This window comes from Myxocyprinus asiaticus, chromosome 29 (assembly GCF_019703515.2).
Source record: "Myxocyprinus asiaticus isolate MX2 ecotype Aquarium Trade chromosome 29, UBuf_Myxa_2, whole genome shotgun sequence".
NCBI lineage: Eukaryota > Metazoa > Chordata > Actinopteri > Cypriniformes > Catostomidae > Myxocyprinus > Myxocyprinus asiaticus.
The window spans coordinates 1,935,781-1,961,316 of record NC_059372.1 but is presented as its reverse complement, the minus strand read 5'-3'; the positions used below and the strand labels follow the sequence as shown (position 1 = coordinate 1,961,316).

General features: G+C 38.4%; 1 protein-coding gene across 1 annotated transcript; it reads right to left on the bottom strand.

Annotated features, from left to right (window-relative positions):
• Positions 1–670: 670 nt before the first annotated feature.
• On the bottom strand, positions 671–24,825 carry LOC127419871 (zinc finger protein 883-like). The gene is made up of 5 exons (XM_051661661.1): positions 24,799–24,825; positions 24,139–24,236; positions 21,146–21,455; positions 13,209–14,873; positions 671–762 (listed from the first exon to the last, which is right to left on the bottom strand). The coding sequence occupies exons 2-5, from the start codon at positions 24,166–24,168 to the stop codon at positions 707–709; spliced, it is 2,061 nt and encodes a 686-aa protein (XP_051517621.1). The 5' UTR covers positions 24,169–24,236; positions 24,799–24,825; the 3' UTR covers positions 671–706.
• Positions 24,826–25,536: the final 711 nt, after the last annotated feature.

Genomic DNA, 25,536 nt, shown 5'->3' with positions numbered 1-25,536 from the left:
AAACACACCCACCCACGCACCCTCACACACTAAAGCCGCCCATTGTGAGCCCCGCAACGTGCCCACAGTATGCCAGCCCAAAAGTGTGGGATGAGTGTGGGCTGCCCACACTAATCAGAGTGGGCCCCCAGTGGGGCCCGCAACATGCCCACAGTATGCCCACACTTTGGGCTGGGCCTGGGCTGTCCCACTGCGGGTCCAAAGTGTGGGTATACTGTGGGCATGTTGCGGGCTCACAATGGGCCCCACTGGGGGTCTACGCTGCTTAACACTAGGTTGTGTGGGCATACTGTGGGCACGGTATCTGGGCCACAGTACGCCCTGTGGGTGTGCTCAGTGGGTCCTTAACAAATAATACAATTAGTTGGTCTTACTTTGTACCAGCAGAATACCACAACATTACTATTAATGCATATGCAGAATAATTGCACTGTTGAAAATAGCAGTTATAAACTAACAGTCATATGTTTCAAAAACGTACATTTATTCACAGCCAGGAAAAAATGATGAAAATATATATTTAAAATGGAGTACAAAATTGATCATGAGTTAAATACTAAGTAAAATGCATTTTATAAAACAGAACAATAACCACTTAGAACCACTAAATCAATCCCCTCAGGGGCACCAGTGGATCTCTGCCATTTATCTTCTGGTCCTTTTGCTCCTTCCCTCATCCCTGTCTCTAGCATTGCGGAGCCACATTTTAAATCGCAGCTTGCACTTCAGATGCGGTGGCCCGGTTACTTTTCGTCACAGCATCTAAGTGAGAAAGAAAACAACAATTGAAAAGTAAATGTAAAAAACATTTGTTAGGGCATTTACACCTCAGGAAGTTCCCCAGGGCACCAAGAATCTTTTGAGGAACTCAAACTAGTCGACTAGTGCTGCTAATAATGGTCAACTAGTCCGTTAATATTGATTCCCATGAAAATTTACGTTTTGCTTTAAAAAAAAAATTGCACAAAGGCTACGCCCAAATTTCTGTGACGTTAACGTTACTTAAATAATTATTAACAGAATTATTTCAAAAGTGTTTATCTGGAGCGGATGATTTCATTTCACATCAGGTCTTACATGGGTCTCCCTTTCAATCGCGGTGCGCGCAGAACAAATGTCTTGACGAGCAAAATATGGTATGTTATTCATGCTTCGTTCTTCATTATTATTAGGCCATAATTTAGATATCACTTTCCAGTCGTATTTTTAGTTTAACGCTTGGCAAAACATAACATGCTGGTTAACAAAAATTTCAAAACTGAAATCAGGGACGATTTTGTTTCTGTCAAAATGACGGAAAGCATATTGAATTATCCGTCAGTGTTTTTAAAATTCGTTAAATGATGGACACTTTTCCGTTAATGCAACCTCTGGTTATAATATGTTGGCTAACTTTTAGTTCGTAGTAGTACCTCAGTTTACTTCATCTTGTTTTTTGGTCAAAACTAAACAAGTGTCAGCTGGTTGAGCCACAGCCAAAAATACTCTAATCTGGCCTTTACAATTAAATTCTAACTTTTGATTTTGTTCCCCTTCTAAGGTCTTATCGCATATGTACATACTGTACCTATGACTGCTCTGCAGACCAGCATATCCCCAAAGGCCAACTTCTGGCCAGAGCCACGCCAGCGCAATTGTTCAGACACAACTTCCTGAAGAAAGGGTCACAAACAGGTAGGCACACAGATACATATAGTACTTAAATGTAGATTCTAATACAAATGCAGCAGTGGGGTTGCTCACCATTCAAATCCAAGCGGGAGCAGAAAATATTTTGTCTCAATATCAGAAAGATTGTACACTTTGACCTCTGTATCAATCTCACAAGCTGTGTGGATGCCAATGTCTTGTGAATTAATTGGTTCTGTGTACAGCGGGGCCAAATCTAAAAAAATGTCTCAACAGAATGAAAGTTTCCTCTGTGGTGGTGTCATGCAAGATGTTCTCAACCAAGCCAAGTTGTCCACCAATCATCACACATATGACAACATTTTCAAGTGTGGCCCTCTTGTATTGTGTGGCTGAAGCAACATCTGGCACTGTTGGTCCATTTGAGTGCTTTCCACCAAGTTTAAGTTTATCTGGGTGGTAAGCTGATTTTTTCTGTGTGGATTGCCTCCCTACAACATTTGTTATTTGCTGGAGAATATGTTGTGACTTTCTGACCTTTCTCTTAAGGTGGCCCAGGAAGTTTTCAAAAGGAAATGCAGACACACGATCTAATGGACCAAACCTTCTCACATCATCTGCCAGATGACAGACAGTGAACATTGTACACAATCTCCTCAGCCCCACATAAGGTCCTGAACTGTTCAAGGAAGTACCTTACCAGATTATCTGCATAATCGCAGTAATGGGCACACAGGGTTGGAGAAAGCATCAAATAGATGCTGATAGACAATGCAAGGAAGTTAACATAAAGTGGAGTTGGGAGGACTCCTTTCAGTACCACTGGACCAGTGTACAAAAGAACTGCCTAAACTCAGTAGCTTTCCAGCAGTCTAATTCTGAGAGCGATCTCAGCCTTCGTGCAAAATCGCAAAGTATGTACTGTGACGTCACTAAAAGTTTTTCTGAGTTGCCATTGATCTTAAGGGAGCCCAGTCTGTATTTTAGGTCCCCTTTGATCCAAAATTTGAGCATCTTCCTTGTGACACCTAGGCAAACAACATGCATATAGTCTAGCACAAATTGTGTGACCATGCCTAAACTTAATGTGCTGAGTTCTGAGTGACCTCAGTGATGATTTTCATCACGCAGTTCTGCAAATGACTCATCTGTTCTCCGGGTAGCACATGTTTCAGGAAAAGTCATTTTTCTCCCCACATAGGATCCCTCCTAAATGCAACGATCACATCCGCTATAGCCTCCATGCCCTTTTGTTTGTTTTATGAATGCCCGTACTGGAGAATCACAAATGAAGCAATCCAAGGACAAATGAAACATCCGCTCAGCTACAGTGAATCCTTGTTCCAGAGTGGAAACCTCCTCAACAAAGTCATGCAGGTATTGATTAGGATCGCATTGTTTGCTCTTTCCACAAAAAACACCTATCACAAATGGATCCCTTTCAAAAGTGAATTTCTCCAAAATTGGCCAAAGTTGCCTTGGAGAACTTTTGAATAATGGCAATCCATCTATGTTCACCTGCAACGTGACTGTGTCAGTTTGTGACAGCAGTCCTTCTTTGGTTTGGAGCAAATGTTCCAATATGCCAAAATGGACATATTCCCCACCATCAATTGTTACACCTCATACAGGGACATTATATGCAGTAGCTGATGTAAAATAGATTGTGAACAAATTAAATATGATATAGATTGATTATAGTTTATGTAAATAAAATGGCAATTGCCTAGATAAAGGCACATATGGAGAGATAGACAAAGTAGTTATTAGGAAAAAATAATTATTTGTAAGATGACATGCGCGTTTGATCTGTTCACTGCTGCAGACGACGACACACGTAGCATCTGATGTTTTTGATGTGACAATTATTGAGAGATAAGCATTTATTTTATTATTACAGTTTAGTGTTTATTGTATTATAAGATGGATGATGTCTAGTTACATAACCCTTCTACTGCGACTGCTGGGAGTAGGTGTTGAGGTTCTCCCAACTAAACACGATAAACAGTGTATAAATGTTGCATGCGACTCTCACGACACTTTTCGCAAGACCAGCGGTGGTTCTAGCTTGTATGGCGCCCTGGGTGAAACCCGCTTCAGCATGCCCCCAAAGTTGTGGTATGTGGAGTTCAGGGCGCCCACTTGTCTGTGTGGGCACCTCGTGCTGCCACCGGCAAGATGCCGCCCTGTGCGGCTGCCCATGTCGCCCACTGGCAAAATGCTGCCCTGGGCAGCTGCCCATGTCACCCATGCCTAAATCCGCCACTGCGCAAGACGGTTACAAACCTCATAAGATGAAACCTAGTGAAGGCCAATTTAATTTCATCAAACATTTAGAGTTTATAGTATGACTTATATAATACAAACATTAGACATATATACGTACCTTCAATTTTTCCACTGGTAATGGTCAATGACCGATGGTCAGTTTATATTTTCCTAATATACAAATACAACCTTAACACTTAATAACTATTACTAATACTAACACATTAACGTTAATTACTCAACTACTAAAGCAAACAAAATATTAAAAAGATATAACTAAAAACTAACAAATTATTATCAGTAAAGCACAATAGATTTCCAGTCAGCTGTTTAACGGATTTAACAATATTAAAATTCACAAACTCATTGAGTGACAGTTTGGCTCGTGGCCACTTCTGTATATTTTGTAATGGACCTTTTTCACAGACTGTGACGCATTTCCGTAGTTAACATAAATCTGGCAAAGTTTTATATTTTTATTGTTAAAGAAAATGTACATTTATAATTGTACTTATATTACCCTGGTATTAAATTACAAAAAAAAAAAAAAAAAAAAAAACACTGCTGTAAATTTGACATCTTTATCTCTTCTGACTGCCTTCATCTCTTTATATGTTCAGATTATTATTCTGTTTTATTCTGAAATCAGAAGATTAATCACTATTATTTTATTGTATTGTATGGACATCCATAGTAAGAAATAAAAACAGAAAAATAAATAAATTGCCATATAATTTAATATATTTTTTTTCTTAGCTTTTGGAGTAAATTGCAGTGCAAAATTAATATTTGCTGTGGTCTCCAACAGCAAAAAAAAAAAATCCACTATTGTGTTTACTTTCCAAAAGTGGAAAAATATATAGAGATGGATTACATCAGTCAGAAGAGAGAAAGATGTTAAATTTACAATCGCTCCCTCGGCAGCTGTATTAGAAACCTCTTTGCAGCAGTGTTGACTTTTATATATATATATACACAATTGTGATGGTGTATTTAAAAAAAAGACTTTATTGAAAAAAGATGGTGTGGTTGTTTCAAGGAGCACTATACGACAATACTTGAACAAAAATGAGCTGCATGGTTGAGTTCCCAGAAAGAAGCCTTTACTGCGCCAATGCCACAAAAAAGCCTGGTTACAATATGCCCGACAACACCTTGACACGCCTCACAGCTTCTGGCACACTGTAATTTGGAGTGACGAGACCAAAATAGAGCTTTATGGTCACAACCATAAGCACTATGTTTGGAGAGGGATCATCAAGTATTGTGCTCCTTGAAACAACCACACCGTCTTTTTCCAGAGCAGCCTGTATTTCTCCTGAGGTTACCTGTGGGTTTTTCTTTGTATCCCGAACAATTCTTCTGGCAGTTGTGGCTGAAATCTTTCTTGGTCTACCTGACCTTGGCTTGGTATCAAGAGATCCCCGAATTTTCCACTTCTTAATAAGTGATTCAACAGTACTGACTGGCGTTTTCAAGGCTTTGGATATCTTTTTATATCCTTTTCCATCTTTATAAAGTCCCATTACCTTGTTACGCAGGTCTTTTGACAGTTCTGCTCCCCATGGCTCAGTATCTAGCCTGCTCAGTGCATCCACGTGAGAGCTAACAAACTCATTGACTATTTATACACAGGCACTAACTGCAATTTAAAAAGCTACAGGTGTGGGAAATTAACCTTTAATTGCCATTTAAACCTGTGTGTGTCACCTTGTGTGTCTGTAATAAGGCCAAACATTCAAGGGTATGTAAACTTTTGATCAGGGCCATTTGGGTGATTTCTGTTATCATTATGATTTAAAAAGGAGCCAAACAACTATGTGATAATAAATGGCTTCATATGATCACTATCCTTAAATAAAAGACAGTTTTTTTTTTTGCATGATCAGTCATATTTTCACAATTTCTGCCAGGGCATGCAAACTTTTGAGCACAACTGTATATATATATATATATATATATATATATATATATATATATATATATATATATATATATATAAATGTGTTGACTAGAATAGTAATATAAATTTACATTCATTAAAACATAAGTAAATCAAGTATAAAATCAAATGAAATTTATTTTTAAAATATAAATTAAGTATAAAAAAACTTCACGGTTTTTACAGACTTTACTAGATTTGTTCATTGTTTACAATCTCATACATTAAAATATCTTACCTCTTTCCCGATCTTTTCTACTGGCAAACTGGAGAGGTGCTTCAGCTCAGTAAGATAGGTCTGTTCTCTACGGTTCGTGGACGTCGAGCGTCCAGTGTTTTTGATGTGGAAATGGTTGAGAGGTAAGCATTTAATATCTAAATAGCAGCAAAGTGAAATCAGCATTTTAATGTTTCCAATATGCTGCTAATACTTTATTTCCCTTGGATGGTGCTGCAGTTGCTCACCAAGGCTCTCTTAATTTAAAATGGACACTCCATCCATCTCCATCACCGACATCCCTCACTCCATCCCTGACTATCACTGTTTTAAGTAGTCTTGGAGTTTTCAGCAAATATTATCTTTAAGGAAAAAAGGTTGGGAACCACTGCCCTAGAGCATCTATAATCTTAAAACAAAGTTTTATCTGTCCTGTGTTGTTGACACAGGGGGTTGCCCACAGAAAACCCTCATGGGGGCCCAAAGGGCAAAACTGCTGTGGGCCCCGTGTGGGCTAACCCACATGGGGCCCACATGGGATTAGTGTGGGTTTGCCCTGCCCACACTGTTCCACAGTAAACCCACACTTGCCCATGGTGGGCCCGCACGGGCATGTTTGCCCCCCCCCACGCTACTACAGCAAAATAACCATATAAACAAACACACTTTTTAAAGTAATTCAGTTAAGAATGTCAAAATGTCAATATCCTACATTTACAGTATTTCAATTTCAGTTGAAAAGCGCCCTCACGCTCGTCTCACCCGCACTTACACACACTCACGCACATACACGCGCGCACACACTACCTTGTTACTCAAATGGCGAAAAGCAGCGCATCCTCCGTTGCTAGATCTAAAGTGACGTTTATCAACGAAGGCTTGAGCTGTATCAGAGCTAGATACACTAAACAGTTTCTATATTATCTGAAATATCTGTGGGAAACAGCCTCACGCTCCCTACCCCTCTCTCAAGCTCACACACATGTGGACACACTAACATATACCCATTACGATCACACTTATTCACGAGTGAAAAATGCAGCCGTCGTGCCAGCGCACTCTGCATCTCAGTGGGGTTGAAAAGAGTTGTTAAGGTTTACATCGGGCGAAGTGCTTAAACTTACATCTTGGTGATTTTGAAGTGATGTTACGAAGACTTACATTTATGTCTGTTTCCCCATTGTGACATGTTAAAGCCAAACACCAGTTACTTGCCAAGTAATAACAAATGTATTAATTCTTTTAGTTGTCAGACATAGGAGAGAAAAGGTAAAATTTCAGTTTGGAAAGAATGGTGTCACAAGTATCTTGCCTGGTATTGTACCTCTCTCTCCCAGCCTGTTCTCTAAACCTGGTACAATTTTCAGGGATATAAATACTGTTCATTGAGCATAAATCACCCTTTTATAAGGTAGAACATTTATACTTGCATCATATATAAATTTAAATCCCCTCCATTAGTACATTCTTAGATGGTTTCCACATAGGGTGAAACACATACACATACCTCATGTTTAAATTTAATCCCTTTCCCTATCACGTGTCTCTAGAATGCATTCTATACAACCTATATAAAGCTTCACATGTCTTACACCAGGCTTTAGACATGCCTTGACTTACACTACATAACATAAAGGCATAATGACCAATACTGCAACTAAATGATTATGAATACTAATCAGCATGAAAATTTTAGTCTACATGTTACTTCTGACAAGAGCTGCAACAAAAATGGTGATCCCACAGGCGATCTCTCTCAGTTTCTGTGTTTCTCTCTTTTGAATACTAAAACACACTCTCACACACATACATGCACACACACACACGCTCACACACACATGCATGCACACACACACACATGCTCACACACACAAAAACATGCTCACACACACACACGCACACACATACGCTCACACACAAACACACGCGCACACACACACGCTCACACATAAACACGCACACACACGCTCACACATACACCCACACACACATGCACACACGCACACACGCATGCTCACACACATACGCACACATATGCACACACACACACTCACATTTTACTATGCATTTGTTAGATATTTCTGTCACAATTTCAGGCATCTAGCTTTTATTTTGAATCATGCTTTTATTATGACGTGCTTTTTTTGCCAGAAAAACAGTTCGCAACACTCGGTGTGATCACTGAAGACTTTCAAGTCATGTCTGAAATCTCTTTACACTGGCCTTCGAGTCTGACAAATGAAATGTAGGACACTGTTTTGGAGTGTTTGTATTTTAGATTACTGGTGTTGGTGTATGTGGTCATTCTGAAATGTTATGTTTTAAATGTTATCGGTAGACATGATAAACCGGTAGAAATTTCCCAACCGGTATACGTTTTGGATTATCGTCTCTATCGCAGTAACACACATATGCATTACACACTCTGTCGGATAAATGGAGGAAGGCGGAGTGACTGCTAGTTCCTCAAATGCATCTGAATGAGAGGAGATTATGAAGGAAAAAGTGTGTCCTCCGTGGTGTGGAACTGGTTTGGTTTTAGAAAACGATACCGAGCAGAAAACAGTGATTTGTAAGGTTTGTACATTGTATAAGTCAATGTATGTGTGCGTATGTATCAGCGGTCAGGGCTTCACATGAGACTGATACAAATAATGAAACACAGTTTTTCACTGACAGCTGCATGTGTCAATAGATGAAAAGCTTGTCTAGAACGTGAGAAAATATGACACTGAATCCGCTTCTGTGGCATGAAATTTCGCTTGAGCCACCGTCAAAGCAAATTCAATGGCATTCATCCCTGTGCACAAGTGTTGCGCACGCAGTCTGAAACACGCTAGTGTGCACGAGTATTGAAGGCATCCCAGTCCCTTCATTTGTGACAGAAAAAGTGCAGATCACACCCATTACTCATTCTGGTTTCTCTCAATGTCAAGTGTAACACATCAAAACCCCTTTCTGAAATTCTGTTCGAATGATGTCTGATATCAGGGAATAAACCAGCCATATATTCCTTCAGATATTCAATATTTTCTTATAGAGATTACTAAAAACACAAAGAGCCTAATTAAGTGTTTTATTTATGGATAATTTTTTTAATTTATATTACTTTTTGCATTGCTTTGAGAAGAAGTTACTTGAGGAAAGTTATAACAATAATCATAAAAATAAAATTGGTGCACATCATCAGACTGAAATGTGGCTTTTTTTTTACTTTGACTATGTTTGTCAAGTTAAAAATAAAGAGAAAATTATATAAGATGAAGTAGTTTTCATTTATAATTAATTATATTTAATTCACTGACTGGATTATTCAATTACACAATGTGACAAGGCTTAATATATAATAAAATTTTACTGATTGTTACAAATTTTATTTTTTACAATATATCGTGTTATCGTGATATAAAATTACTCATATCGTGATATGGGATTCTGGTCATATCGCCCACCCCTACTGTGAAGCACTTTGGTCAACTCTGTTGTTTTAAATGCTATATAAATAAAGTTGTGTTGAGATTAAAGTGCAAATGCTGTGATTTAATTATATAAATATGCAGTTTACATGCTGCGTGGTTCATAGTAGATTAGTGCTCTGCTCTGTCATCTCACACAACGTGAATGATTCTCAATGTCTGTTGCATTTCCAGTGTTTGAGCAGTCGGATTTATACATTCAAAGTATAAGATTGCAACCGTTAGCAGTTTAATAAATCACACAAGCACATCACAATTTTAATCTGATAAATTTTCTATTTCAGAGCACGTGTTCAAAATAAGCCTGTGAGCATTTTAAAGCTGTCTTGTGTCAGTCATACTGCACACTGGTACCAGATAGAGTCGGTACCAGGGCTGGATTGGTAATCTGGCATACCGGGCATTTTCCCGGTGGGCCGATGCACTTTGGTGCCGATCAGGACTGGTCATCGGGAGAACTGGGCGGGCCGGCCGTGAAACGGGCCAAATGGGCCGCGATAAGCTGAAATGGGCCGCCGCGTTATGCAGAACGGGCCACAAAACGGCGCCGCGATATGCCGAAGGGGGCAGCGATATGCAGAAAAGGACTACTACCAGTATCGTTACATCTTTTTTATTATAGTATTGACTTGGTACCGAAGTACTGGTACTTTTGACAACACTAGCTGAAGGCATTTTTAAGGATGTCATGCTTAAATGATAAATACCCCAAAGTAAGAGCTTATAACTCTAAAACAAAATAGCATAGAGTCAATTGCATGGTATCAATTTATAGAAAACCTTTCAAAATTTGAAGAAAATATATTTGGATCATGCTCAGAGACTCATGCTACAATATTGTTGACAAAATAACTTTTCATGTTTGATATTATACCTTTTAGACAGTAAGAATGGATGTTCATCAAATTAATTTTGGTGTTGTTTTCCAACATGCCAACTAATAAATTGTTGATAGTACAAAGCCATCAAAAGTTTTAGCATTTGGAACCATGGTGGCCTTTTATTTATCAAATTGTCCAAAAACCTCTACAAGCAAGTAATCAGGTGTTTTATTGAACATTAAAATGGAATAACTTGAATGCAAACATCAAATAAAAAATATATAAAAAATACTTAAAGAATTATATCAAATAATTGAAAAAAAAACAAAAAAAAACAAATATGCATTGAGAGACCTCGTGCGCAGTCCGACTCTGATCACGCCACGTGGGAATATGCTTTAATCCAAATATGGATTCTGGACACTCTCTAGACATCCAGTGAAGACGATTTAACACATGGCGCGAAGGATCTGGTTTAAGTGAATCAATCCCAGAGATGCCATTAGTGATTAGCCACTATATCTTGCCATGACACTCTTTGAGGAACATCTAAAGATCTACACATCGTATTACGTTGAGTATCATATCTCTGAATGAAACAAATTTGCTCATTGTATTCTACGAATTAAGACCTTTGCTTGAGGTCAAAAGAGTAGTGGTCGACCGATATGGGGTTTTTAATAGCCGATGCCGATATCCAGAGAGCAGGTTGGCCGATAGGCCGATATATCACACAATTTAATATAGTAAATAACAAACATAAAACTGCTAAAAAATAAAATAAAATAACAAACTCTTATTTAGCACTATATTTACTCAATTTCACACAAAACTAAAAAATAATATTGTATTTTAAATGGTAGTTCGCAGTTTCTTCAGATTTCTGTTTAGTCATCAAATTTTAGTAATTTATTTGCACATGAAGAAATTGTTAATATATAAAAATAAGGAAATAACAGTACACACAGTAGTCCAGAAACCATGGATGGCATGTCCACGTTAGCAATCGCATTTTCTAAAAAAATACAGAATCAAACCAATTGTACATATAATGCATATTGAATAAGATATTTACTTATAGCACACGTGAAACGCTTTTACTTTGGGCTGCATCTGAAAAAGTAGACTTGCTACCTTGCTGCCTAATCAGTTAATAAAGTTAAGAAAAGCACCTATTTTCATTGTACCTCCATATACAGCCTCCAGAGGCAGCATTTTCCTGGTTTCGGACGCAGCCTTGAAGTTGCACTCACGTGCTCATGTGGGTCCAGCATGAGCCTCAGTCCCCTGACATTTTAAACGGCCTCGATCACCTGCTTGGATTGTCACAGACGGACCATCATGATTTGTGAATCAAAGGAACTTTTGATCCTGATCCTTAAGTTCTTGATTCTGGATGATAGAATACATGCTTCAGGTGAAGATATTGGATGAGTGCTCGTTGGGAAGAAAACGTTGGTTTTTCATGAGGTTCGTGACTGACATCTTTTTAAATGAGATGCAAACGTTATATAATAACATTTTTATTGACATTTGCCTTTTAACATTAGAAAAGTTACAAGGAACTGTTGAGGAGAGGCTGTTAGAATACATGCTTTAGAGGTTAATAAATGAGCGCTCCACAGGATGCTGGATCTGCTGAAGTTTTGTGAGGTTAGTTTATTACATCTGTTTAAACCAGATATGCGCATGTTTGCAGACGGTATATGATATTAGTTTTATTGATTTTTGCCTTTTTAACATTAGAAAAGTTACAGCGAACTGTTGAGGAGATACTGTTAGAATACGTGCTTTAGAAGTTAATAAATGAGTGCTCCACAGGATGCTGGATCTGCTGAAGTTTTGTGAGGTTAGTTTATTACATCTGTTTAAATGAGATATGCGCATATTTGCAGACGGTATATGATATTAATTTTATTGATTTTTGTCTTTTTATCATTAGAAAAGATACAGGGAACTGTTGAGGAGAGGCTGTTAGAATACGTGCTTTAGAGGTTAATAAATGAACGCTTCACAGGATGCTGGATCTGCTGAAGTTTTGTGAGGTTAGTTTATTACATCTGTTTAAATGAGATTTGTGCATATTTGCAGACGGTATATGATATTAGTTTTATTGATTTTTGCCTTTTTATCATTAGATAATTTACAGGGAACTGTTGAGGAGAGGCTGTTAGAATACATGCTTTAGAGATTAATAAATGAGCGTTCCACAGGATGCTGGATCTGCTGAAGTTTTGTGAGGTTGGTTTATTACATCTGTTTAAACGAGATATGTGCATATTTGCAGATGGTATATGATATTTGTTTTATTGATATTTGCCTTTTAATCATTAGACAAGACAGTTAAAAGTTACAGGGAACTGTTGAGGAGAGAGAGGGAGAATGAAACAGGCGAGCACTTTAACATTATGAGCTCAAACGCGTCTGCCGCGGCTCTGATATGCAGACCGTTTAAATGACACTGTGTTGTGTCTATTATTGTAGTAACACGATGGCATGTAACAACAAAACGAACTGTGACTTGTCGTTTACATGTCTCAGTTGCTTCACATGCAAGCAGACGATTTTCAGCGCCCTCAAGAAAGAAAAAAAGAAAAAAAAAAAAATCGGGCAAACGGGAAAATTTATCGGCCAGTGCTGATAATTATAAAAGACAGAATATCGGCCGATTTATCGGCCTCTGTGATATATTGGTCGACCACTACAAACAAAAAAAAGAGTATACTTTGAAAGGCTCAACCGTGTGCAAGGTGATCCGGAACACAAAAAAACAAAGTATACCCGAGCCTTTATATGATGCTGCCCTTTTGGGAGAAATTCCTTCTTTGGGTTTATCTGAATTTCAAACTATTTACTTGACATCGTTGGATCTGAAGATGATTCTTGCTCATTGTGAATACTTGGGCAATTGCTTTTTACATGTTGCTGTAGATGACCTGATCGGTTGAAACCTTTTCCACATGAAGAGCAGTGGTATGGTTTCTCTCCAGTATGAATTCTCTCATGTGCTTTCATGTTTTGTGACAGAGTGAAACTCTTTCCACAGTGTGAGCACTTGTAAGGTTTCTCTCCAGTGTGGATTCTCTCATGTTTTTTCAGGTGCTCTGGCCGAGTGAAAGTCTTTCCACAGTACGAGCACATAAAAGGTTTCTCTCCAGTATGGATTCTTTGGTGCTCTTTCAAGTGAGCGGCTGTAGTGCAGGTCCTCCCACATTCAAAGCACTTATTAATCCCAGAACCAGTATGTATTTTCTGGTGCTGTTTAAAATAGGACAGGTGTACAAAACTCTTTCCACAAAAAGAACACTTGTAAGGCTTCTCATCTGTGTGAGTTTTCAGATGTTGTTTTAGGACTGATTCCACAACAAATGTTTTATCACATTTATCACATTTAAATGGCCTTTCTCCAGAGTGACAGCGGAGATGATATGCGAGACTAGCTGCACATACGAAACCTTTTCCACAGAGTTGGCACATGTTTGGCTTCGTGTGAAATCTTGTGTGCAGATTAAAGTGTTCTCTACGTTTGAAACGTTTTCCACACTGTTGGCACGTATAAGGCTTCTCTCCAGTGTGAACTCTTGTGTGCACAGTAAGACGTTCTTTACGTGCAAAACTCTTTCCACACAGTTGGCACGTGTGAGGCTTCTCTCCGGTATGAATCCTTGTGTGCCTATTAAGACTTCCTTTATCTATGAAACCTTTTCCACACTGATGGCATGCGTAAGGCCTCTTTCCAGTGTGAAGCCTTGTGTGCATATTAAGGTGATCTTTACTTATGAAACCTTTTCCACACTGTTGGCACGTATAAGGCTTCTCTCCAGTGTGAAGTCTTGTGTGCACAGTAAGATGTTCTTTACGCGTGAAACTCTTTTCACACAGATGGCACGTGTGAGGCTTCTCTCCAGCATGCCTCCTTATGTGCTTATTAAGGTATCTTTTATCTGTGAAACCTTTTCCACACTGCTGGCACTTGAAAGGCCTCTCTCCAGTGTGAGTTTTTGAGTGCACATTAAGACTTTCTTTACATGCAAAACCTTCTCCACACAGTTGGCACGTGTAAGACTTCTTTATGTGAATTCTTGTGTGCAGAATAAAGTGTTCTTTACGTTTGAAAACTTCTCCACACTGATGGCACCTGTAAGGCTTCTTTATTGTGTGAACTCTTGCGTGCATATTAAGGTGATCTTTACGTCTGAAACCTTTTCCACACTGTTGGCACGTATAAGGCTTCTCTCCAGTGTGAACTCTTGTGTGCAATGTAAGATGTTCTTTACGAGTGAAGCTCTTTTCACACAGATGGCACGTGTGAGGCTTCTCTCCACTATGAATCCTCATGTGCTTATTAAGGTTTCTTCTATCTTTTAAAACTTTTCCACACTGAGAGCAGATGTAAGAATTTTCGGCTGTTCTCATTTGAGGCATTTTTAGTGAAAAACTATTTTCTCCAGTTGTGAAATCATGATGTATCTCCTCCACTTCATTCAGCTCTTGATTTTCCTCTTTCACTTCCATCAGCTCTATAATGAACAAAGTAAATTGACAAAAATCAATTCAAGAGGGACAAATGTAAAAAGAAATTGTTTGAACCCTGAAATTGAAATTAAACCCCAATATAATGTAAGAACTAATATTTATACCATTGAAGGGATGGGTTTACCCCAGTCTCATTGGCCTATAGATGAGTTGCATAAATTCACTAGCAAAATATACAATATATATATATTGAATTCCCTTAGCAGAAACAGAAGAACAAATGCAAAAACTCTACAACATTGAATTGTTGGAAGGATGACGCAATAGTGACGCATAATAAACTCTTTCAAGTAGGGCTGCACAATTATAGCAAAATCATAATTGTCGATTATTGCCCTTGATATTGTAATCGCGATTATTAATGTCGATTAAAATATTAAATTACCGTGACATCACAAAGTAAACAAAGTAGCAGATTTCAATGGTGGCTATGAGCTGCGCTCCAGTTTCTTTTAAGCATCTATTAAGCATTAAATATTGTAATAATGTTTGTTAATGTTAGGCCAAATACAACTTATTTTAAATGGATATCTATAGTATAAAATAAATTAAATTATTGCTAAATTACTTCTTAAATGATTAGTACGTATACAGTAAATAATAAGACATTCAATTTTCAAACGTATTAACAGCCGTTTTAAATTGACCACGTTACTTACTGCTGTGAGACAGAGGACCATTCATCCCGTTAGATCGTCAGTGGTGATCTTGTTCATGTACGATCATCGTTAGATCATTTTTGGCCTCAGTGGTGCACTTTGGAAATTAAAAACAGTCATTTGCGATCTGAGTTTTTGCGTAGATTTAAAATGTTAAATCTACTAATACAGTGCATCCGGAAAGTATTCACAGCGCTTCACTTTTTCCGCATTTTGTTATGTTACAGCCTTATTCCAAAATGGATTAAATTCATTATTTTCCTCAAAATTCTACAAACAATACCCCATAATGACAACGTGAAAGAAGTTTGTTTGAAACCTTACATGTACATAAGTATTCACAGCCTTTGCCATGACACTCAAAATTGAGCTCAGGTGCATCCTGTTTCCACTGATCATCCTTGAGATGTTTCTACAACTTGACTGGAGTCCACCTGTGGTAAATTCAGTTGATTGGACATGATTTGGAAAGGCACACACCTGTCTATATAAGGTCCCACAGTTAACAGTGCATGTCAGAGCACAAACCAAGCCATGAAGTCCAAGGAATTGTCTGTAGACCTCCGAGACAGGATTGTATCGAGGCACAGATCTGGGGAAGGGTACCGAAAAATTTCTGCAGCATTGAAGGTCCCAATGAGCACAGTGGCCTCCATCATCCATAAATGGAAGAAGTTTGGAGCCACCAGGACTTTTCCTAGAGCTGGCCGCCTGGCCAAACTGAGTGATCAGGGGAGAAGGGCCTTAGTCAGGGAGGTGACCAAGAACCCAATGGTCACTCTGACAGAGCTCCAGTGTTTCTCTGTGGAGAGAGGAGAACCTTCCAGAAGAACAACCATCTCTGCAGCACTCCACCAATCAAGCCTGTATGGTAGAGTGGCCAGACGGAAGCCACTCCTCAGTAAAAGGCACATAACAGCCCACCTGGAGTTTGCCAAAAGGCACCTGAAGGACTCTCAGACCATGAGAAACAAAGATTGAACTCTTTGGCCTGAATGGCAAGCGTCATGTCTGGAGGAAACCAGGCACCACTCATCACCTGGCCAATACCATCCCTACAGTGAAGCATGGTGGTGGCAGCATCATGCTGTGGGGATGTTTTTCAGCGGCAGGAACTGGGAGACTAGTCAGAATCGAGGGAAAGATGACTGCAGCAATGTACAGAGACATCCTTGATGAAAACCTGCTCCAGAGCGCTCTGGACCTCAGACTGGGGTGACGGTTCATCTTCCAACAGGACAACGACCCTAAGCACACAGCCAAGATAACCAAGGAGTGGCTCCAGGACAACTCTGTGAATGTCCTTGAGTGGCCCAGCCAGAGCCCAGACTTGAACCCTATTGAACATCTCTGGAGAGATCTGAAAATGGCTGTGCACCGATGCTCCCCATCCAACCTGATGGAGCTTGAGAGGTCCTGCAAAGAAGAATGGGAGAAACTGCCCAAAAATAGGTGTGCCAAGCTTGTAGCATCATACTCAAAAAGACTTGAGGCTGTAATTGGTGCCAAAGGTGCTTCAACAAAGTATTGAGCAAAGGCTGTGAATAATTATGAACATGTGATTTTTTTCGTTTTTTATTTTTAATAAATTTGCAAAGATTTCAAACAAACTTCTTTCACGTTGTCATTATGGGGTATTGTTTGTAGAATTTTGAGGAAAATAATGAATTTAATCCATTTTGGAATAAGGCTGTAACATAACAAAATGTGGAAAAAGTGAAGCGCTGTGAATACTTTCCGGATGCACTGTACCAGCTGCGTGGCAAATGGGTCTTATTACAGCAGACGTGATAACAATGACGGTGATTCCTGAAATATGCTATTCATGCCATATTCTGTATGTTGGCTACACCTCCAAAACACACTTAGAACAGTTAAGCTGAATTACTTTATTGCTATTTTATACAAATCAAATTCACATTGGCCTACTTACTAACATGACAAAACAAAACTGTTATTAGATTTTTAATAAATTGTACACAGAAATCGAGCAACGTGACAAACTCTCCCATTACAATGACTGCTGTCACTCACTGCAGGTTTCAGACCTGCATTACGATGCAAACTCAATGACGTTTTGCACTCTCGCGAATGCTCTCATTAAAAACAAAGCTGTCTAATCAGCATAATAAATCTATTATTTACACCGCGTCTATGCCTTGATTAGAACAGGAGCGTTTCAGTTTTGTCGTGTTGCTCATCTGCAGTGTATTTAACATCTACGTTCAAAGCGAGCGGCGCAATATGCAATGAATACAAAATAATTCCAAAGTGCTTTTCACTCTTGTTCTACAGTTTCTTTTCGAGTGTCAGGTGATGTTTCTTCAGTATTCATTTTCATGTGCCACCAGGAACAGAGCTAGAACATAAAGTAAGCATCTGGGCATTCAGATGGTTTAAAACCTGCGCATTAGGATCAGCTGTCATTACTGATAGGACGGAGGATTAATTTAAGCGGCTCTGATTGGCCATTGCCATTTCATTGCTCAACAGACATGTTAGTGATTGGTTAGAATACACAACCGCTGCAAAAACACGTTGTAAATAGAAACCATTGAAGCAACATGAGCAGACTTAAATTGAACGCTGTAATCGACAGTTTTCATGATTACATAATCGAGGCAGCCGTAATCGTAATCGCGATTAGTTTTTCGATTAATTGTGCAGCCCTACTTTCAAGCACCATTCTGTGTTCACGAGGATGCCCATGCATCGTAGAGTGATTTGTTTGTATTTATTCATTCACGCTTCATTAGAGAGAATTATAATTTGAGAGGTTTTTTTATACATATACACAGACGTTAAAAGCGAGCATCTTTAGGCAGCATATTCAAACAAATGTTACTTCCAAAAACCGTCAAGAATCTAAAACTGTGGGTGAGTAAAAACGCTGACATCCCTGGAGTCACGAGTTCGAATCCAGGGTGTGCTGAGTGACTCCAGTCAGGTCTCCTAAGCAACCAAATTGGCCCGGTTGCTAGGGAGGGTAGAATCACATGGGGTAACCTCCTCGTGGTCGCTATGATGTGGTTCTCGCTCTTGGTGGGGTGCGTGGTGAGTTGTGCGTAGATGCCGCGGAGAATAGCGTGAAGCCTCCACACGCACTATGTCTCCGTGGTAACACACTAAAGAAGCCACATGATAAGATGTGCGGATTGACGGTCTCAGATGTGGAGGCAACTGAGATTCGTCCTCCGTCACCCGGACTGAGGCGAGTCACTACGCCACCACGAGGACTTAGAGTGCATTGGGAATTGGGCATTCCAAATTAGGGAGAAAAAGGGGGAGAAAAATCCCCTCCACAAAAAAAGAATCTAAAACTGTGCTTTCTTTTAATGTGCCAATAGGCTAGACCATATTTTCTATTTTTAAACAGGATTATCAAATGCGAATTAATTTAAATGTGTATCATTGTATCATATGTTATATTCTCCTGGCAATAAAAGAAAAAGTTAAGCGTCAATGGAAATATTGTAAAATATTTTTAAAAGAATCGCAATTTACCATTACATGAATTATGATGGAATACATGCATTTTGGTTTTACGCTCCATGTAATAACCAGAAACGCTATGCAGTTCAAAACTGTAGGTTACATGCTTTGTTATTTGTTATCTGTCTAGTATTTTATTAGTAGTTAATATTTGCTATTAACCGATGTTGCCCCAAAGCTCGATAACATTGATTCGTTTTCACCCAAGTGTTCCCCCCAATAGTCTATTGGCAAAATAAAAATCTACAACAAACTACATTGTAAATGTCTCTTCTGTGATGTGGGGTATAACGTCAGTGCAAATGTGCCTTTTCGACCCTGGTTCGATTCAGCGTTTGTCTAATAACAGGGCTTCAGACTAAAAAAATGACTAAGGAGCCATTGGCTCCTAAACTGAAACATTTAGGAGCCAAATGGCTGTTTTAGTTGCCACATCACAGAATCGCTTGATTTAGATTGTTGTTCAAAAACAAGATAGAAAGCCAAAGAAAAGATAGCTGATAGCTCATTAATCGGGTGTTTAATATATATATATATATATAAGTGCACAAATTTGCCTCATAAGTTTTCACACCCCTTTCAGAATTTATACAAATATCAGAGATAAGATCTTTTTTATTATTTAGTACTGCCCTTCAGAATCTACACAACAGGTATTTACATAAAGCATAATATGCATATAGTAGTGTGTTGCCTTCTTGAGCATCAGTAGGTGGGTTTCCATCCAACTATTTTTATGCACATTTTGAAACTGCGCATAAGAAATCCTGAATGGAAACGCTTGATATGCGAATAAACTTCCTAAATTCGCTTAAAATGTAATGCGCTAGGAGGAGGTGGATTTTCTAGAGTTTCGCATAAGTTAAAATGCGCATTAAGGTGATGAAAGCAATTTATTCACAAAACGATGACGTCCTTTGACGTCATCGTTTGCATGTGTTCTGAGTGTGCGATAGCTTGATGTGACTAGCCCACCGAAAGGTCCAGCCTTGGCACACAATTCTTTGAACACAGCGCTTGTCATTCGGAAATCCAGGGCGTGCTGAGTGACTCCAGCCAGGTCTCCTAAGCAACCAAATTGGCCCGGTTGCTAGGGAGGGTAGAGTCACATGGGGTAACCTCCTCGTGGTCGCTATAATGTGGTTCTCGCACTCGGTGGGGCACGTTGTGCGTGGATGCCGCGGAGAATAGCGTGAAGCCTCCACACGCACTACGTCTCCGCGGAAAACGTGCTCAACAAGCCACGTGATAAGATGCGCGGATTGACGGTTTCAGACACGGAGGCAACTGAGATTCGTCCTCCGCCACCCGAATTGAGGCGAGTCACTACACCACCACGAGGACTTAGAGCACACTGGGAATTGGGCATTCAAATTGGAGAGAAAATAAAAAAATAATAATAAAAAAAAAAATGAACACAGAAGTAGTTTTACAACAGTAATATTGTAGTAACCATGTTTTTTTTTTGGCGGAAAACATAGATTTGATGCAGTTAACCATGGTGGTACTACCGTAATATGGTGTTAATAGCGTAACCATGTTTATTTTTGTGGTTACAATTGTTTTCTTCAAAATACCATGATGATACTATTGTTACTGTATCTGTGTAGGACATCAGGACAGATACGTGTTCCAGTCGTTTTTTTTCTGCTTCAGCTCATCCCCATTTCATGTCATCGAAGATGCACACTTTAGTTTAATACGTTCACAAAGTATTTTAATCGTGGAAACAATACGTCTAAAGGGAGTGAGTTATAATAACTGAAAGGAAACATTGGTTGTTCTCGCAGCGATTGGAGACTGGGAGTGAGGAGGGCATTTTCTCCAGCAGGGCGTCTCGGTCAGTCCTGGAAAATCACTGTATTATTAACTGAGAAATGGCGTGATCAGTAGAGTATTGGTTTGCGTCAATTCTCGGTTCCCAACCCTGCTCACGCAGCTCACAGTTAAAATATCCCCATTGTGCAATAACCCATCAAATGCATTCTTAGCATTCATAACCTAAAAGTATATTTCAGCCTGACTGTTGCATGTGGACGAATTGCTCCATCATCATATTTGTTCCAGCTGGATAAGAAAACGTAGAACAACAGAAAGAAACATACCTGAAGCAATAAAATCATCATCATCACTCTGTTCTTCCTCTGTTGTGGTTTCATCATCATCTTCATCACTCTGTTGTTCCTCTACTGTAGGTTCATAATCATCATCATCCTGCTGTTTCTCTTCAATTTCATCATCATCGTCATCACTCTGTTGTTCCTCTTTGAATTCATCATCATCACTCTGTTGTTCCTCTACTTTGATTTCTTCTCTCATCTTCATCAGCTTCACTGAACACATCTTCACTGGTATCTGCAGCATCTGCTGTTCTCCAGCGTGGATCACATCCATCTGCTCTCTCATGATGAACATCTGAACACAAAAACATCATCATTATAATGGACTGACGTTCATCAAACTCAACAAGATTATTATATGATTATACACAAGAACAAATTTTAAACAAAACAACTTTGTTTCTGAGATGGTATAAATGTGTTATATATATGTCTGTATAACAGGCTTTATAAATGGTAGAACAGCAACATCACCAGCATGTTCCAAGATAGCACACGAACATCTCCAAGATGTCTGTTTAAGAGCATTTTATCTGGAAGCATTGTATTCTGATTAACATCTGCTAAAGATTTTAAAAAGCAAGTTTGATTGCACATAGCACCTTAAAGGGATAGTTCACCCAAAAATGTCAGTCTTTGTTTACTCACCCCTGTGTAGGTATAACTGGGGCTGCAACTAACGATTATTTTGATAATCGACTAATCTAACGATTATTAGAACGATTATTCGACTATTTGGCGATTATTGCAACGATTAATCGTTAGTTCTTAACCGATTATTCAGCTTGTGCCCCGACTTAAAAGGTTGTATTAAACGTGCTTACTAAAAATAAAGAGGACAAAATCATCTTTTTAAAATACCTCTAAATGACATTCACTGAAATAAATAAGTTTAATTCAGTAAAAAATTCACTGTGAAAAAATCCTATTGTTATCAAGTGTTTTTGTCTTGTTTTCCATTTAAAATGGTGTAAAAATCCTTAAAACAAGATACATTTACCTGAGAAGCAACATATAAGATATTTAGACAGAGAATGTATCTTGAATATTCTGTAAGTGTATTTTGAATACAACAAATTTTTTTTTATATTTCTGTGAGTGCTGTAAAGTCAAAATATACTTATATTCAAGATATATTCTCTGAAAGCAAGTTTAAATATTTTATATGTTGCTTTTCGGGTAAATGTATCTTCTTTTAAGAATTTTTTGATATTTTAAAATATTTAATATTATAGTCAACATTCTCAGATAACAGTTTTTTCTTCTGCAGTATAGCTGCTAAAGTAAATGTACGTTGTTTTAAAGGAGATTTAGATATTTATATTGGAAAACAAGCCAAAACAAAAACAAATCAAAAATGTATTTTGTTGCGGTGTATAATGGGGCGAAGACTATCCTCTCTCATCTTTCTGTTCACTTCAATCCATCTTTAACTCACAAAAAAACAAAAAAAAAACTCTTCTTAAAAGAGCTGCATATCGCAGATTTTCTTCCCGATAAGATACACACTGCAACATATATGACACGATCCACTACGTCATGCGCAATCACGTCATAATCTAGCTGCAGCAAGCGCGTGCGAGGGACAAGCGGGTGCAGTTTCAGTCTCTCCCTGGGTGAGATTGATCGTGTGACTTCACGCGACTCACAGAAGAGGCGCTGACCGCACAGAGAAATGGCAGTTTTAGAGTTTGTACTTATTTATGACCTGCTTCCTTATTATTTTAACTTTAATAAAGAATGCATTAAAGATATAACGGTGGGTGTTTCCTTTAAAGACGCTCTAACATACAAGTTTTTAAGCAGAACCGGAACGGCAGCTCCGGCTCCGCTTATTCCACAATGAGAATGCGTCTGTATTTTTCTTAGTTTGTAATTTTGTATAATTTCCTCAATTTCCGATCTACATCACCTCTCGTCAGTCAGGCGTGAGCTGAAGTGCTCCTCTTGCGTGCCATCATTAGAGTTTAATGTGATCTCATGTTACGTTAAATGACATCAAACGACAATTTTTTTATTGTCGACGTTGTCGATAATGTCGACTAATCGTTTCAGCCCTAGTTATAACCCTATATGACTTTCTGTCTTTTTCTGAACACAAAGGGAGAAATTGTGAAATAATGTTGTGCTCAGTGATGTCATACAATGGCAGTTTATGGTGACCACCTCTTCAAGCTTCAAAAGAACACAAAAGTATAATTCAGAAGTCTAATAAATTATTCATGAGACTCATGATTGTTATGAAAGCATACGATAAGATTTGTCGAGAAACAAACTGAAATCTAATGTATTATTTAGAGAAAATATTCACTGACCGTTGATCTCCTGTGCGCGTTCATGAGCAACAATAGTTACACAGCACGCGCAAGATGGAGCGTTCAAACGGAAACTCTTTATATTTCGTTTCAAAAGGACCCCATTGATTTTGTGTTCAGAAAAATAAAGAAAGTCATATAGGATTATAACAATACAGGGGTGAGTAAACAATGACTAAATTCATATTTTTGGGTGAACTAATCGCTTTAAAGTAAAAAAAATAAATAAAAAATCTGGTTCCATACACTTGCAAATAACTTGTATCCAATGTAAACATGAAATGCATTTAAGTAATTATGTTATATATACATACTAATTAAATGTAATTATGTCACAGGCCTGACTCCAGCTCTAAGATAAGGTGGGCCATTGGACTCTCCAGTTGGAGGGGTGGGTGTGGGGGTCAAGGTGGGCCAAGGGGGTGCCAGGCCCACCCAGCCCCCCTGTGGAGCCATGCCTGTTATGTAATAAACCAACTTTGAGCATGTGTATGACTGTTTAAGTCAGCCGCCACCAAACACTATTTTGTACTTGCTTGTTTTGATTATTGGGGGGTTACAGTTTAAAAAAAATACATAAAACATTACTACCCCATTGTGAAATGTACATTTAAATGTACAAACCACTGTGTAAAACGTCGAATAAAAGTAGATAGTGTTTACCTTTTCTTTAGAGATCCAAGTAAGGCGCATGCGCAGTACACCGACCTTTAGTAAGTTAAGTGTGGTCACAACGTGGTCACAACGTAACGACGAATGGACTAAAAAAAACAAACACAAGTATCTTAACTATAAGTGTTTGAGTTTAACCATAGACAGACAAAAGTGTAAATAGACCACTGCTTCTTAAGTGTTTGTATATGAAACTTGTATTATTATACCCGGCTAGGTAAATGTAAAGTTCAATAAAGGCTTGTGGACAGTGCAAAGCGAAAGAACTTCACAAAGTGTCCCGCCTTTTTTCTAACAAACGTGCATACTTTTAGTTTTTAAAGGGGAAATACTTTTAACCCATCTGTCAGTGCTCATTCTCCCCTAATATAGCGTATTATCGCCTTCATTGAACTCATTTACAGTCAGCCGCTGGATTTAAAGAGCTCATATGTCCGAAATTTATCATGCAACTCGCATATTTCTGTTTGTTTCTCCTAAAAATAATTATTTTAAAGCGTCTGTCACAAAACAATCGACGTGCGTCGATAATAAGCTGTTTGCACGGTCATTTAAACGCAAAAGAGAGAAAAATGTACAACATGCACAGCAAAATATAGATTAAAATAAATAAAAATCTCACAAATGATGTAAAAAGCATTAAACACGTACAGAACTGAGCACTCGAACTGAGGGTTCTTCTTGTGTTTTCTGGAGGTTTGCAAAACAACGTATGGTGAATTTCCGCCACTTACTGGACTGGAGTGTGGATGAGTTTGGTGGGAATATAAAGAGATCTGATTAATCAGTCCTGTTGTCTCACTTTAAATACATGATATATTTGAAACTGTTTTACAGCATTATACAGGAACATCTAAAGTGACCGGCTTTCATTCCCATTGACATAAATGTTTCTATAATATGAAATCTCTCTTTCATTCAGCACACATTTGCAAGCACATTTAAAGGAATAGTTGTTCCAAACATGTGTGACGTCCTTCTGTGGAACACAAAAGATACATTTGTATCATTGCTGCACATTTCCATAAAATACAATCCAAAATCACAAAAGCACAGTAAACATTATATGACTTGTATTTCCCTCAGTCAGGGCCGGCCCAGATTGGCGTCCCCTTTTTCACTTGAACTCCAAATTACTGCAAAGCTTCTTTTTTCCCCCCAATTTGAAATAAAAATTATTTATAATGAATAACAAATAACACATTTGACCAGTAACAAACAACCTGTTCCAAATGACCTTCTGATTGTTTAAAAAAAAAAAACACAGGGTTAGGTATAATTGAATTACATAATTAAATAAAATTTGCTTGTTTGAATTTAATAAGTAAATGATTAATTAAATGATAACAAAAAAATGAAGGAAATGTGGTTTCAAAACTGCACATGCCT

What these genes read in the sequence shown, in the direction of transcription:
- LOC127419871 (XM_051661661.1), bottom strand. Translation starts at nt 24,168, where the DNA reads ATGCGCCTTACTTGGATCTCTAAAGAAAAG. An exon ending in CTTGGATCTCTAAAGAAAAG is followed by an intron (nt 21,456 to 24,138) that starts GTAAACACTATC and finishes TTTTGTGTTCAG; the next exon opens with ATGTTCATCATGAGAGAGCA. An exon ending in TGATGATTTTATTGCTTCAG is followed by an intron (nt 14,874 to 21,145) that starts GTATGTTTCTTT and finishes TGTTCATTATAG; the next exon opens with AGCTGATGGAAGTGAAAGAG.